This window comes from Melospiza melodia, chromosome 13, assembly GCF_035770615.1.
Source record: "Melospiza melodia melodia isolate bMelMel2 chromosome 13, bMelMel2.pri, whole genome shotgun sequence".
Classification (NCBI taxonomy): Eukaryota; Metazoa; Chordata; class Aves; order Passeriformes; family Passerellidae; genus Melospiza; species Melospiza melodia.
Genome location: NC_086206.1, coordinates 6,952,591 through 6,967,017, shown reverse-complemented (window position 1 = coordinate 6,967,017; position 14,427 = coordinate 6,952,591). Strand labels below are relative to the sequence as shown.

General features: G+C 41.8%; 1 protein-coding gene across 1 annotated transcript; it reads right to left on the bottom strand.

Annotated features, from left to right (window-relative positions):
• Positions 1-1,098: 1,098 nt before the first annotated feature.
• CLEC3A (C-type lectin domain family 3 member A) lies at positions 1,099-7,296 on the bottom strand. The gene is made up of 3 exons (XM_063167545.1): positions 6,945-7,296; positions 5,240-5,320; positions 1,099-2,586 (listed from the first exon to the last, which is right to left on the bottom strand). The coding sequence occupies exons 1-3, from the start codon at positions 7,057-7,059 to the stop codon at positions 2,195-2,197; spliced, it is 588 nt and encodes a 195-aa protein (XP_063023615.1). The 5' UTR covers positions 7,060-7,296; the 3' UTR covers positions 1,099-2,194.
• Positions 7,297-14,427: the final 7,131 nt, after the last annotated feature.

Below are 14,427 nucleotides of genomic sequence, written 5' to 3'. Positions count from 1 at the left end.
TTCAAGTTTCATAGGGCATCTAATGAAGACTAGAAAATCTGGGTTTAAAATTTTGACAAAAGGCAGCAAAGCTTGTCTCTGGTGGGCAAGGGCTACATCAAGTCTCCCAACACCCCATGTATGTTAGCAAAATCCAGTGGGTGCCACTCAATTACCATATATTGGCAAATATATTTAATATTTTTTATATCTAAAAATATAATGCTGTGCAGGTAAAATTCCGAGAAGGTTTATATGCTTATAAAATTTCTATGAGCCCATTGTCTTCTGTTAATCCCAGTGTTTCTACAGCAGAGGATAGAAATGGAAGCTGAAGATGTTTTCTTCATTACCTGTCTCTGATCTCAAGAGCTCCATGTGCATTCCAGGATTCTGCAATGTAATCAGGGCTGATCCCAGGAACTCAGCTGGATTCTCCACAAGCACCATCCACTGTCACAGGGTTGTTTTTATTGCCAGTCTCAACATGAGAAATGTTTACTTACTGGATCAACCAGAAAGTATTTTTTAAAAATGAGATTTTTATGTGATAATTTTATACCTTGTGGAGAAACTCCATGTAGTGGCTCATGTTCTTTAGAATGGGTTCACCAGCAAAACAGCCCACGAAAATGTAGTCCTGTGCCAATTACACAAGGTGTAGAATTTGTGGTAAATTTTCACTTTGACTGTAGCTGTAGGGATATGCTGAGATACTGACTTACTTCAGACACATCAGAGGTTAAGAAGCCATACTGGCTTTTAATCATGTACAAAATTTTTTACCCCAACCATAGCAAAAACTGGTAGATTTTAAAAGAAAATTGCATATATTTGGGCCCTTTTTGCTGCTCTGTTTCCACTCAGGAGTAAATGAGAGAATTCAGCATCAGATTATTTTACAAATACATTAAGTGATGGAAAATGAATTTAAACACAACACATTGCAGAGGCCTTGAGTAGATAGATCTTATAGAGCTTTTGGGCTGTATTATACAGCAAGGATCCAAATTTTATCCTGTGAGTACAATAGTAGAAAAAAATACATTTTTGAATCCTCAAGAAAAGTTCTAAGAAAGAATGGCCTTCACAGGGGTGCATAAGCTGTCAAAAATACCACAACAATTAAAGAATGGTAATTGCAGATTTATTGCGTAATTTAAGAAAATCTTGCAGGTTTAATAGGTAAGAAATAGGAATTATCCTCCAAGCAGCAATATATTTAAATATTTAAACAAAATGAGAGAAACTGCTGTTTATGACATGCAAGCAAATCTCTGTTGTGAAGTTCTGACCAGCCAAAAGCAGCCAGCACATTTTACTTCATTTTCGAATGCCAGGTGTTAAACTGGAAGATTTGCATGTGGTCTGGCCACACTCTGCTGTGTCCCTGGGCTGTGCTGCCCTTCCCATGGGAGAGGAGGGAATCCTGTGCCAGAAAGGAGCTCCTGTCTCACTCCTGGAGCTTTCTGGAGCTCCCTGTGAATGTCAGAGCCTGTCTGAACCTGCAGGAGACAAGGCTTAGCAAGGCTCCACACAGCAGAGCATGATCTAGTCCCAGGCTGGTTTCTTCTGTGGGAATGTTCCAAATGACATCTAATATTTAACCATAATTGAGACATTTAGAGGCAAACATGTCTAGACTAACTGATGTTTTAAAACAGCTACTCCCCCTTTTCCAGCAGTGTATCACTGTGAACTGCATGTAGTGAAACAATTAACACCAGATTTTTCTGTTTCATTCAGTATTCTTAACCATAGGTAAAACACTTGGCCACAGATTATTCCAATTATACTTTTGTAAAGCATGATCTTTGTTTATCACAGGAGCTCACATAATCCCAAAGTCCCTCTTAAACTTTATAATAGAGAGAATCCCTTCTGCTCATACTGGAAAGGGTTACCATGCAGCAGTATTTTCTAATTAAAGTGCAGGAATAGGAGGTGAAGGAGCCCAAGCATCAGGCTGAAATAATATGCCAAAATATGATACAATGTAGGCCAAAACATAATATATATCCCTGTACATAATGAGAGTACTCACTAAACACTTTTAGCATATGAATAGAAAATAAATTATCAGAGAAAACTTGTGTTTCAGGAAAGAGTGAGTTCAAGGCAGGAGAGGGATAGTTTTAACTCCCCACTGTCTAAGTGGGAAGGGTTACTAAGCAAAAATGTGTGTTGATAACCCAAAACATGGCCTGGTTTGTGATTATGGGATCAGGAATTCACAAACGTATCTCTTGGCAGTGCGGCACACCTCATCCACCCACTTGCCCTGGGCTGCCTGAGACAGGAAGACACAGTTTTCCCTCTTGCCCCCGTTGGGCTGGGCACGGTCCCAGTTGGAGTAGAGCAGAGCCATGCCATTGACATCCACAAACCTCCCCTCGTGGGCCATGTCGGTGACGCCCAGCCAGAACTCGGACGCGCCGGGTGCGCTTTTCCTGCCGTAATCGCGAAGGATGTTCGTTTCCTCGTTGTTCCTGGGGATGGCCAGCGTCCCCCCCTTGGCTATGCAGTCCTCATTGGCCTCGTGGAAGTGCTTGGGGCCTTCTGACATGAGGTAGCACTTCTTGTGGGCCTTGGTCCCACGAAGGCACACTGTGAACAGACAGCGGTTTGCACGGTCAGTACCAGGCTGGGCCTCAGCTTTCAGTAATGGTTCTCCAAATGATAAATTTCCAAAAGCACCTTGGAACTTGAGCAGACAAATCCTTCAGCAAGTGAAAAGCTGTTGACTCCACAGAGTGGGCCCTAAATTTGGAGTAAGGTCAGGCTTATCTGCTGGTGCGCCAGTTCATGTAGGGCCCTGTGTGCAGCCAGCACATCAGCGTGCCCTTGGGAACAGACTGCTGAAATATAACCCAGGCCTGTTCTCAGTGCCCCTTTTACCAAAGAGTGCTGCTTTCACACATTTTCTACCTTATTTCAGCAGTCCTGAAACTGATGGAATGGATGAGGCTTGTTTTGTTACCAGAAAATTTGGTTATTGGGAAATCCGTACTTGACTTTATAGCAGAGACAGATCTAGATATCTTTTAATATTGGTGATATTTAAGTAAAGTAAATTTTCACATCTTATCTAAGCTCAATTTCCAGCAAGCAAAGGCAGGACAGAAATGTGCTGTATTAATTGTGTCCTGCTCTCCAGGAAAATACTGATTTGAAATTCATAATACAAATCTCCGAGTGATTACTAAAAGTGTAATTCTACCTGTAGAAGATTGCATATTCACCTCCCTTGGAATTTATTTATTTTCTTTCTAGCAAAGTCTCCCCCTTCAAACTCTATATCCAAATGCAGTAAAGTGACTTAAATCTATAAATACATTAAAAAAGTGCACACTTATTACTGAGTTTACACAACAATCTGGACTCAATCTTCTAAGATTTGAATTTATAAATCTGTTTGCTTTTACTTCTGCTGGGGAAGTCTTGATGTAAAGTCTGAATGGACCAGAGGTTAATCTGGCAGCTGCTCTGTTGCTGGAGTTGCCTTGCAGAGCTGCTGCTGGGGTTGTTCCAGCCCGAGGTCTGTGGGGCAGGAACACAGGAGGGAATCCTTAAACTTTGCCTTCCCGCTCTCCTAATGCAGATTTGTGAAAAACTAATTCTCCCAAGAAAAATAATGATGGCAAGGTGAACCCTCCTTGGTGGAATGTTTCTTCTGAGCTGAGGAAGGTACCAAAGGCCTGGAATAGACTCCTGTAACAATTAGTATTAGAATCCTGCATCTTATTCCTTGCAGATTATTTCATTTATTGCTTAAGATCATCTTGTACTTATGTACACCTTCTGTCCTGATATTTCTATAATCTGTTTTTAATTCCTGTCATCTCTTCTTGTAAAAAAGTAATTATGTGTCTGATCAATAGGATATGGAAGTCACTTTGGACCACATCCTATGTCTCAAGTTTTTAGTATTTCCAGTTGTAGTATTCACTGCATTCCTTAGCTGGATTTTCAGAGTCATAACTTTCTGTTAGGGTTTAACCTTCAAATTTTAACCCTTCCAATGGCCTGAGTAACAAACCTATTTATTAAATGTGGAACTCTTTAACAAATTTATATTTATGGGAAAGATCAGAGAGACTTCAGCAATGATAAGAACTGGATGTCTTTAGGGAGGGAAGATGTGCTGCAAAATGGTGTGTGGCAGCATTTCACATTTCACTCTGTGTAGAATGGAGGCCCAGAAAGTTCAAGCAAAAGAAGAAATCGGATTTTTATGCTGTGTCTTGGAAATGTTCATAAGCTAAAAATGGAGCTCCTTTTTTCAGTTGTTACAAGGACATTAACAAAGACAGTCAGATCTAGGGGGGTGATAGGTGTCTTTTTGCCAGATTTGGATTCCAGTTGCACAGTGTGGGTTATAAATTTAGAATAAAGCTCAAAATAAGTTTCGAGGAGAGAAAGTCTCCCAGTTCTGGTTTCATTTCTAAGCCACTGCATGCTTCCTCTCAAGCTCCTTCTGGAAGCAACACAAGAATTACTTTTAAACAAGAGTTACTTGTCTAGAACAGGCTCCCTCTTTTAAGAAACTTCTGAAGCCTTCTTATAAGACATTTGAAATAAAAATATTTTGTAAAGCCCCAAAAGCTCTATGTAACCCAAGACATAAAACGGAACACAACCCCAAGGAAAATACATTCTGTTTCATGAGAATGATGTAATTTCCTCTGTAATGTCCTCTTGTACATGTTTAAATGCCAGGTTTTATGTCAACAGCTGTGAAAAAGCACAACTGTCTAGTAGGTACATGTGTATTTACCCTTCTTATTTTGTTTGGAAATTTCCATCTGGGTATTGAAATACTTAAAGGACTATGCACATTGGTCCTGAATATTTCTGAACTCACAGTGGATATAACTTTGAAGTTTTATGGCAACATTCACATTTGAATATATGTTCATATCAAAGCTGGGCACTTAACTCACCGACCACCTGAACTCTCAGACCCAGGAACTCTCACTGTGCTGCCTTTGATGACACAAAATTCAGAGCCTCAAGTTGTGCATAGCAAAGACAAAAGTAGTTCTTGCTCTCTGTGAAGAATGACCACTCATTTCCCAGTAGCTGAGACCTGATTTTACTTGAATGCTTCTTCCACACTTGTCTAGTAAAGCTATGGCACACCATGGTTTTATGGAGCTGCACTCCTCACTCATAAAATCCCCTTAAAGAGAGGGGTGAGGGTGAAGAAGAGAGGCAGTGAGAACTTTTGGAAGCCACTGACCAGCATGAGCTGCTTTACCTGACTGGAGTGCTTGTATTTCCTTCAGAGCATTTACTTCTCGCCACAATTTGTCAATCTGAGTCTTCAGGTCATCTTTTTCTTACACAAAAAGAATATATAGAGATTAACAAATATGCACACACTAAAAAAAATTAAAATTACATGTTAAAAGTTGTTTCAAAAGATCATGCTGGTATTGCTGCATTGCTAAAATGCTTTTTGATTATTTTTAAAGATTTGTCCTTAATGAAAACATTCCTCTAGGATTTCTATAAAAAAACATGAGGAACCCACCTTTACCTTTCCTTCTCATATTTTATCATGGATGTTGCCCTAAAAACTGTTTGAAAATCATGGATTATTGCAGCTAATCATTATTTAGTGAGCTGGTATCTAATTTACAGAAAATGTCCCTTTTTCTTTTGAAATTGTACACTCTTATGTATGGATACGACATACAAAAAATAGCAGGACACAAGTTGTGTTTCTTCAGAGCAATGTTATTTATATGAGCATGAAAGTTTCACACAACTCTTGTTTTAGCACATGGAGGAACAACAAATAAAGCCCAACCTGACAGTCTGAATGTTGCAGGTGTGCTTGCTGAGCAGCAGTCTCTACTTCCCAGGGTTAGCCTTTGTCCCTCAGTACAGAGGGGGCCTGGGGACTTCAGTCACACAAAATCACTCTGAATCAGAATTTTGTAGCACTTAAAAAAGCACCAAGAATATGATGGCACAAGAAAAGAAGATAATTTGCCCCTAACTCCATTTTCATGTCCTCTTTCCCATTTTTCTAAAATCATCATAATATCTTTCAGGGCTCCCTGCTTCCCCAAGGCAGAATTCTCTGTTCTCCAATCAGTGCTAGCACAAAAAATGTATAATCAGCCTGTCCTTAGGATCCCTAAACTTAAAACCCTAGAGATCCCAAAGGAGAAGGAAGTTCTTAAACTGTGTGGCTCCAGAGGGGCTCAATCTTCTTGTATAATGGCTTTATCAAAGCCACATTTTTTAAATTAAATAGGAGTTCAAATACTTGCCATCAGTGAGCCTACATCATGCTGCTTTTATTAGAAATACATATTTAAATTAAATACACAGACATTTCTAAACAACATTCTGTGGTTTTTTATTTACTCTTAAGCTTTACTGTGGTTACTGATGCTTTATCTTCTGCTAATTCATTGATGTTGACCTGCTAATTAGTTTGACTTGCCATTTCCCAGTGCTTTTCATACAAGTGGAGTAATTTTCCACAAAGAGTAGACAGACATTCTGTTAACATTAGGAAATGGTGCAAAAATCTGAACAATAATCTTTGGAGCCTGAAATACTTCTGCTTGTTTCCCCCATATACATGAATTTCCATTTTTCTGATCTTAGTAAATATAGATACATAACTAAGAATGATCAGCCAGAGTCCTCTCAGCTGTACCTGTGAGTTCTAAATAATGTTGACAGAGGTGAACAGCCAGAACAGAGCAATATATTTGCAGCTGTTATACAGCTCTATTTTCATAATTCATTCTGGCACCTTATTTGTGGCTTTGCTAGCTCACATAAAAATATTTAAAAGACAGATAGGATATAGACTCAAGTGTTCTTTATAAATAAATATTAGTGTAATGTTAGTTTCTGGTTCATGCAGTGCTGTTTAAAGTACACAGTAAATTTGCATAGTCTATAAGGTACAATCCCTCCTCCCAGTTCAGACCCAGTACCTTTCACTCTACGTTTGCTGTGCTTCCTGGCTTTGAATTTGGAAGCCTGGCTGATGGTCTGGTCCAGCAGTAGTAAGCTTATGAGTAGAAAAATCCAAAGTCCAGTTTGTGCCATGTCTCTTTGAAAGACCCTAGGAAGGATCTTGAGGAGACTCCCTTCAGCAGCTCTGAGAGAGGCCACCCAGAGCCATCTCAGCAGGGACTGCCTGGGCTCAGCTTTATAAGGTGTGCTGGCAGCCTGGGCTGCACTCCGTGCTTATGAAATGTGTTTGATGCTTGAGCTGGCCCTAGCACAAGACACCCCCTTGTTCTGCCATCCCATCTGAAAGCCCTGTTTCCATTCTGAGCTCAGCTGTCCCAGCCCTGAACACTGCCCTGATTGCCTCACCGTGAGCTTAACAGCAGAGCCAGGAGCTGGGGAGGAGCAGACGGTGCCTGAGCTCTGCCAGCCTCCAGGAGGGGCAGCCAGAGGATTCAAGTGCCAGGGGCTGCCCCAGCCTGGTTAAATCAGGACATGGCCACCACCTTCCACTGAAGCACTGCCAGGATGCTGCTCCCTCAGTAAATGCAAGCACTGCAACTACAGACCCACACAGAGGATAAATACATTAAAATCACATCGTGTGGGGAGTGCATTTGTTGATTTATGAGGAGTTAATTAATGCCTGATAGATATGACTGCATTTCTGGTTGAGAACAGCAATCAGCAGGGTTTAGTAAGGGGAACAAAAGGTAGCAGTAATCTCCCAAGGGTTCCCAAGTTCTGATTGTAGAGTCAGAGGAAAGCACAAGGTACTTGAAGCAGCACAGTGTCTCTCTGGAGTCTGGAGAACTCTCTGAGTTTGAATCTCTTTCATTTGCCCTTGGGCTCTGTGGACTTCTATGGGGCTGCCTTTAATTGGGATTGCTGAATGAAGTAGAACTTCTCCCTCATTTTGGTGAACAAATGAAATTGTCACAAAAATATTCCCATCCATCCCACTTTTTCCTTTTTCCCCCATTAAAAGAGGGTTTGATTAAAATGTGGACACCAGAGCCATTGCAGGGTGCTGGCTGGTGCAGTTCATGTCCTTCAGAGCTGTTCTTCCTGACATCCCTTTGCCATCTCTCTCTATCTTGATTACATTCTGCTCACATTGCTGGCATTTTTTTTTTAAATCAGGGCTGTAAGATCAAGGGATTTACTACTTTATCTTCAAAAAGCTGGGATTTAGGAACATGCTGGTGTACTGCATGAACACTTGTTGGCTTTTTCCAACCCCCACTGAGGCACTTCAGTACTTTCAGTGCGAACCACACCTGCCCTGTCTGTGCTGGACACTTTTAAACAACTCCCTGTATTCTCATAGTCAGCAATTAGCAAACATTTCTTACCCATTAGCTAAGAAACTTTCCATAAATGCATCCTGATATGATCAAAATTAGTTCCAGTGGTCCTGCTCCAAAATATTGAAGTATTAACACAGATTGTATAGGGAAACTTCTGGATCAACATTGCTCAGCCCTCAGAGCTGTTTTGGAGCACGGCACATCAGAGATGGCTGTTGTGGATCTCACCCACCCAGAACTGCCCCAAACATCTCACACAGCTGCAAATTTCAGTCCATGGTAAATGTGGAGAGGGCTGGCAATCCTACTAGCACCCAGAACTGAAATGTGAGCTGGCAGAGAGAAAAATCAGGAGCTTTGCAAAGGTCTAGTTCAAGATTTAATCTGTCCTTTAGAACAAGCCCTAAGTTCAGGCTTGATCCATACTTTATCCCATTGGTATTGGGGCATCAATATAAGTTAATTAAGGGCAGATGGCTGAATCAATAACTGCCTCCAGTTAGTTTTCACTTGGTGCCTGCTCAGATCTTGTGGCATTGCACATGAAGCTGATCCTGAGCCACTGCTGCTTTCAACCTGACAAATTAAACTGTGCTAATTTCAGGTTGCCTGATAAGGGAGCTGCAAACCCCTGGAGCTGTTTCGTGTGGAGATAAACTGTCCCAGGCTTTGGGAGGGGCTGGAGCAGTAGCTGGGTCAAGAGGCCCTTTAGTGTGTGTGCTCAGGGTCTCAGCACCAGGATGGATCTGTTCCTGCCCCAAGGAACCTGAGCTTGCTAACACAGGCTCCTTTTCTTCCTGTGAAACGGGGCTGACAGAGAAAGATCTGTACTCTGCTGGGGCAGCACACAAGTCACCAGAAACAGAGGGATAAAGAAAACATAGATTTGGTATCCTGACAGTTCTTGGCCAAGAGTCTGGGTGAAAAATTGCTTTTTGGAGTACACCATGTAATGTCCTCGCAAAAACAGAGTTGAAATTCTGTTTTGAAAGCTTAATCCCCCTTATTCAGTATTTTCTCCAAGCATTTTTCCAGTCTGCAAGTAGCTCAGCTGGACTTCACTCCCAAAAAGTGAATCACAAACCTGCCCTTGCAGCTGCTGGGAGAGGCCACAAGGATACAGGGGCTAGGTTTCCTCTGGAGTACCCAAGAAGAGTTTCCCCATTTATGACTAACCTGTAGCAGCTGGGGAAGCAGGTTTAACTTCCTGGGTATAGTGTGTGAGCAGGAGAGCCTGAGAAAAGCCAAAATATGTTGCTGAGAAGATGTAACCTCGCAGGGCTGCTGTGAGGAAGCAGGAAATGGAGGCACACAGAGTGACACACTCCCTGAAGTGAGTACCTGGGCTGTGAACGGGCTTGAAATCAGCATTATAATGTCATTTAGAAGTGGAATTTTCCTTTTACTGGCACTGTTACAGTAATATAATATAGCCCAAGGAGTGAACATAATTATACACTGATAGAAGTAATTTTTCCTGAAACAAATGATTCCACTTTCCTTAACAGAATATACTATATAAATATAAATATTCTCATTGCTTTAGAGCTGCATCCAGACTAGGATGGGACTGTGTTTTTTTTTTTATTTACACCACTGCAGTAGAACTTGTGCATGCAGACAGAATTGTGGTGTCTCTTGAAGTGCTTAACTCACATTGAGGCCCTCTCAAAGTGCTCTGTCTGATAAGGAACATCTTGCAAAAGCCAGAGTTGCTGTGCTGCAGTGGCACTGGGGTTTTGGCTCCCATCTCCCCACCTCATTCCATTTGCTTTCAGACAACCAGACCATTCAGAGCATAAACATCCTTTGGTAAAAGGCTTTTTTCAGTTTCTCCACAGAGACTCTTCAAGGTAAAACTCTGTTTCCTTCAGAGACAGTTCTACCTTTATATGCTCCTCTAAACTGGCTCAGGAAAAGCCTTCATGCTTTTTTTTCCTCTCCATTCTCAGCCACGCTGGGTTTATGGAAAGAACATGCAATGGGGCACAGAGTATGAGAAGCCAGTGTGGGATGAGGACTGGATGCTGAGCTCCTGAAATAGGTCTGGCTGCAGATGTACAAGAGCACTTGTAGAAAATAGCTTTAAAAAAGATTTAGTGCTGCAGTCTGTTGGGAAGTGAACTGCTCACACACTGCCAGTAGTCTGTCTGTGTTTTACTGAGACCTACAATCCCCTTGTGCTCCAGAGCTGACTGTGCTGTGGGATGTTTCACCAAATGGGACATGGATGGGCTCTGTCTGCTCCTGGAATCAGAGCAAACTGTTCTTCTTGCAGCATTTTAGTTCTAGAAAATTCAGGCTCAGCTTTAGGAAAATGAAGCCATTTATTTGGTGAGTAGGTGAGTAATTACTTGCCCCTTCTACTGAGAGTATAAGGAGAAAATGAAAACATCAGACCTGTTGCCAGATTGAGGAATTGCAACTGAGGCAATCTGAAGAGCCAGGATGGTCAATAAAAGTAGGTAACAGAAAGGTCAGTAAAAGGTTTAACACAAAGGTTAGTAAAAGGCTTATCACCTCCAATACATCAGGTTTTATGACTGTCTTGGGTAAATGGGACCCACTGCTTGATTTTTATTTGTTTCAATTTAAGGTAGTAAATTTTGCAAACTCTCCTAGTCAAGCATTATGTAGTGCTTGGAAAATTACTGTATGCTTGGTTTCTCTGGCCTTGAAAAGTCCTGCAAAGCCTTTCTTAAGGATTTGATCTCAGTCCTGAGAGGCATGAGGCAGGATCATGGCTGACATCCCAACACCAAAGTTATTTTGGGGAAATTTGTACACACAAACAGTGTTTAGAGAAGTGAAGGGCTAGCCTTATGGTATGTGAGGTTTTTTGAAACTTACTAAAGACATTTTGGGGTTTTACCATCAATTCGAGTTTTTTTTCTGTCATGCTAATTTGGTGTTTTGAAAGGAAATTTGCTGGGTACAAGTGATTTGCTCTAACAGAATTAACGGTGATTCCAGGTTTATTGCAGGACCAGGCTGCCCACCAGTGACCTGCACTGAGTGCCAGTGAGCTTTGAAATGAGGACAGTCATGTCTTCTTTAGAGATGTGATTCTGCTCTCCCAATTTCATGCCTCACTTTAGCACTGTGGTCTGTTCCTTATTGATCAATAAATCTGCTTCTCAATGTGGTATTTGAGCTGTTACTGCCTACAGGTCCAGTGTTTTTCAATTGCCATGCTGTAAATACAAGTTAAAAAAAAGGAGATATAATAGTGTATGTAAACTGAAAAGATGAATCAGGGCAGTATTTTGAGCTTCTGGAATAAATGCTTTTTGTATCTCTTATTGTAGGGTCTTTGTCACAAAGCATCTCACAGCTGGTCTCAGCAAGCAGAGAGGAGGGGAAATGGTTTGTGAAATGCAGCAGAAAGGCTTGTCTTACATCTACCACACAAATAAGATAAATAGCATCAGCTTGTCTATGTGACCAAATCATCTCACCTGTATTCCTGTCATTCCCTTGCAATGGCACTGGATGTGGATTTACAGCAGAGAAAACAGCTGATCCAGGCCAGAGAGGTCAGAATGCAGAAGAGATTCACCAAACATGCACAAAGCAAGGAGGGAAAAGCCACTGAGCTCTTCCTTAGGTTTCCTGTCCAATACACTCTGCACTGGCACAGGTCCTTTCTGATGGTGTTCAGGTACCACAAAGGAATGACAGAGCTGACAAATCTTTTTTCCTTCAGGCCTTTAGTTGCAAAGATAAGAAGGTGCACAGTGTTTCTCTGCCTGTCATTGCCTGGTTTTTGAGTCAGGAAGGATCCCAATGAAATAGGTGCTTATTTAGAGATAAATGTTTTGCTGGATATGTGAAATGTGCACAGAGAGCAAACCACAATCCCTCCCAAAAAGGGACCTTTTACAGGTCAGCTGGCTCTGGCATCTCTAAAGATAAGGGAGTCTAGGAGAAAATTTAAATCAGTTTCTTTGCAATCCAGGTGCAAACAGAAGAGTTGAATGGTGTCTTTTAAAATGCTACTCCTGTGGACTTGGCAGAGTTTCCATGCTGGAGATTCCTGGCAGCAGCTCAACTCTTTTAGCCCTCAGGATATGTGTGAGAATGTATCTCTTTCTCTTTTGTAAACACAAATTACCTGTTGTGCTATTTTTTCTCCTGTAATGTGTGCTGCCTTTTTACCTTCCTGGAAATGACCTGAAGATGTCCTGGGCATTTAATTTCTCCCTTGAAATAGTTTGGCTTTGATCATCATAGCTGCCCTAATATGAGGTTTTCCAGCCTCACATGAACATGATCTCAGCAGGTTCTGCTCATCCTTATGTGTGCCAGACAAACTGATTTGGACAAAGCCTTGGTTTGGGCCCTGTGAAACTCTCCAGACAGCCCTGCCAGGAGGGCTGGGCAGAGCAGGGATTATATTTTGGGGATGTGTAGATGTTTGTTGGATTTTCCTCATCAGGATGGAAATTCAGACTTGTCAGGAGTGTGCTCATGTCTGCCTTTGGTGGCTGCACCTCACCAAGGACTTGGAGGTTCTGCTCAAGGGCTGGAGTTTTCTGCCTTGCCAAAGCAAAGCTTGAGTCACAGGATCTGCAAGCAGCTGACCCTGCTTCACTGTGGTTTAGGAGCAGCACTGTCCCCATCCATGCACAGGCATAATCAGCTCCTGTGCCAGGCCCCAGGCTTGGAAAGCTTGGGGTGTAGCCCAAATGAAGCACCATTCTCTAAAATGGAAACATTTACAGAATATAAATGGTCCCAAAATGCACAACTGGTCAGGGGGGTCTGTCACTGTGATCAGTTCTGCTCCATTTGCACCTTGCAGTTCATTGTCCCATTCCAGCTTTAGCCCATGCAGTCCCATCCTGCTTGTTTTTCTCTCTCCAGCCCACGGTGTTTGTGCTCTTGGGCTGAGATTTGGATCATTTGTCCTTGGTCCTCAGCTGGAGCAGGAATTGTTTTGTCTCCCTGCTCTGTGCACAGAGCTCACCATCCCCTAATATGAAACTCAGAACTACACAGTAAAGCAGCACAGAGTCTGAAAAATGAAAAATCTAAAACCTGAGGCATCACTTTCAAAAGAACCCAGAGTCACAACAGGATTTGTATGAAACTGGTTTGGAATCAAGATTTGTTTGTAAAGATGGAAAGAGATTTGTGAGCTGTTCCGTATCCAGCTACAAACAACTTACAGCTATTTAAAGCTGGAAACAACTTACATCCATTTAAAGCTGGACCCCAGTGCCAGCACATGATGCCACTTATTGTCCATGTATGACTGTGGCACAACCTCATACATCAGGAATGAAGGGAATTCAGAGACTACATTCAGACTTGCAGGTTTTAGAACCTGAAATGTTGTTCCTCAGTGGCAACAAGAACAGCAGGAATGAACAGGCTATTTATTCAACTATGTTCACATAATACTTTCAATTGGAAAATATTGTAGCATTTGCTGAACAATTTAGGCACTGTGTAAATATAAACTTCTCAGAAGTGTTCCTTATTCGTTCTGTCATGCACATTCTTACTGCAGTTTATTCCCATTTCCAGCAGGTGTCTTCAGTGCCCTAGGAATGATCAGGACAGCTCTGATTTTATATTGCTTATCCAAAAAGAGAAAAGAGCAGGCTCTCCTCTGCCTGTTCAATGCTCAGGGTAGATCCCCTTTGCTCTACAGCCTCAGACCAGTGTTACCCAGTAAAGCATCAGGCTCAGGCTGATTTTACATTTTCTAGGTGTTTCTACTATTGGAAGAGCAGCTGCAGACAGACAGACACCCAGCAGGTCACTCATGTCTGTACAGCAGGGGTTTCAATGCTGGAATTGAGAATTGGGAATAGTTTGTGCTGCTTTTGTCAATAGTGCTTTATATAACAATACTATGGGCTCTGCATAGAATAAATAGAACATGTAACAAAGTGACAAGGTACATCCCCAGCACAGGGGATGTACATGCTCTTGGTCCATCCCAGAGCACAGATCCACAGCTGAGGTCCTCTGACAGTGAGGATTTTACATTTCAGATCATTTACTTGCCCCAGTGGCTCAAAACCACCAAGTATAAACCAATACTGCATCCTCAAGCAAGATAATTTGGTTTAGCAATGTGTATTTTAACATGGAGAGTCGAGCAAGGATTTAAAAAAGAATCCTGTGGGTTTTCCCCCAACCA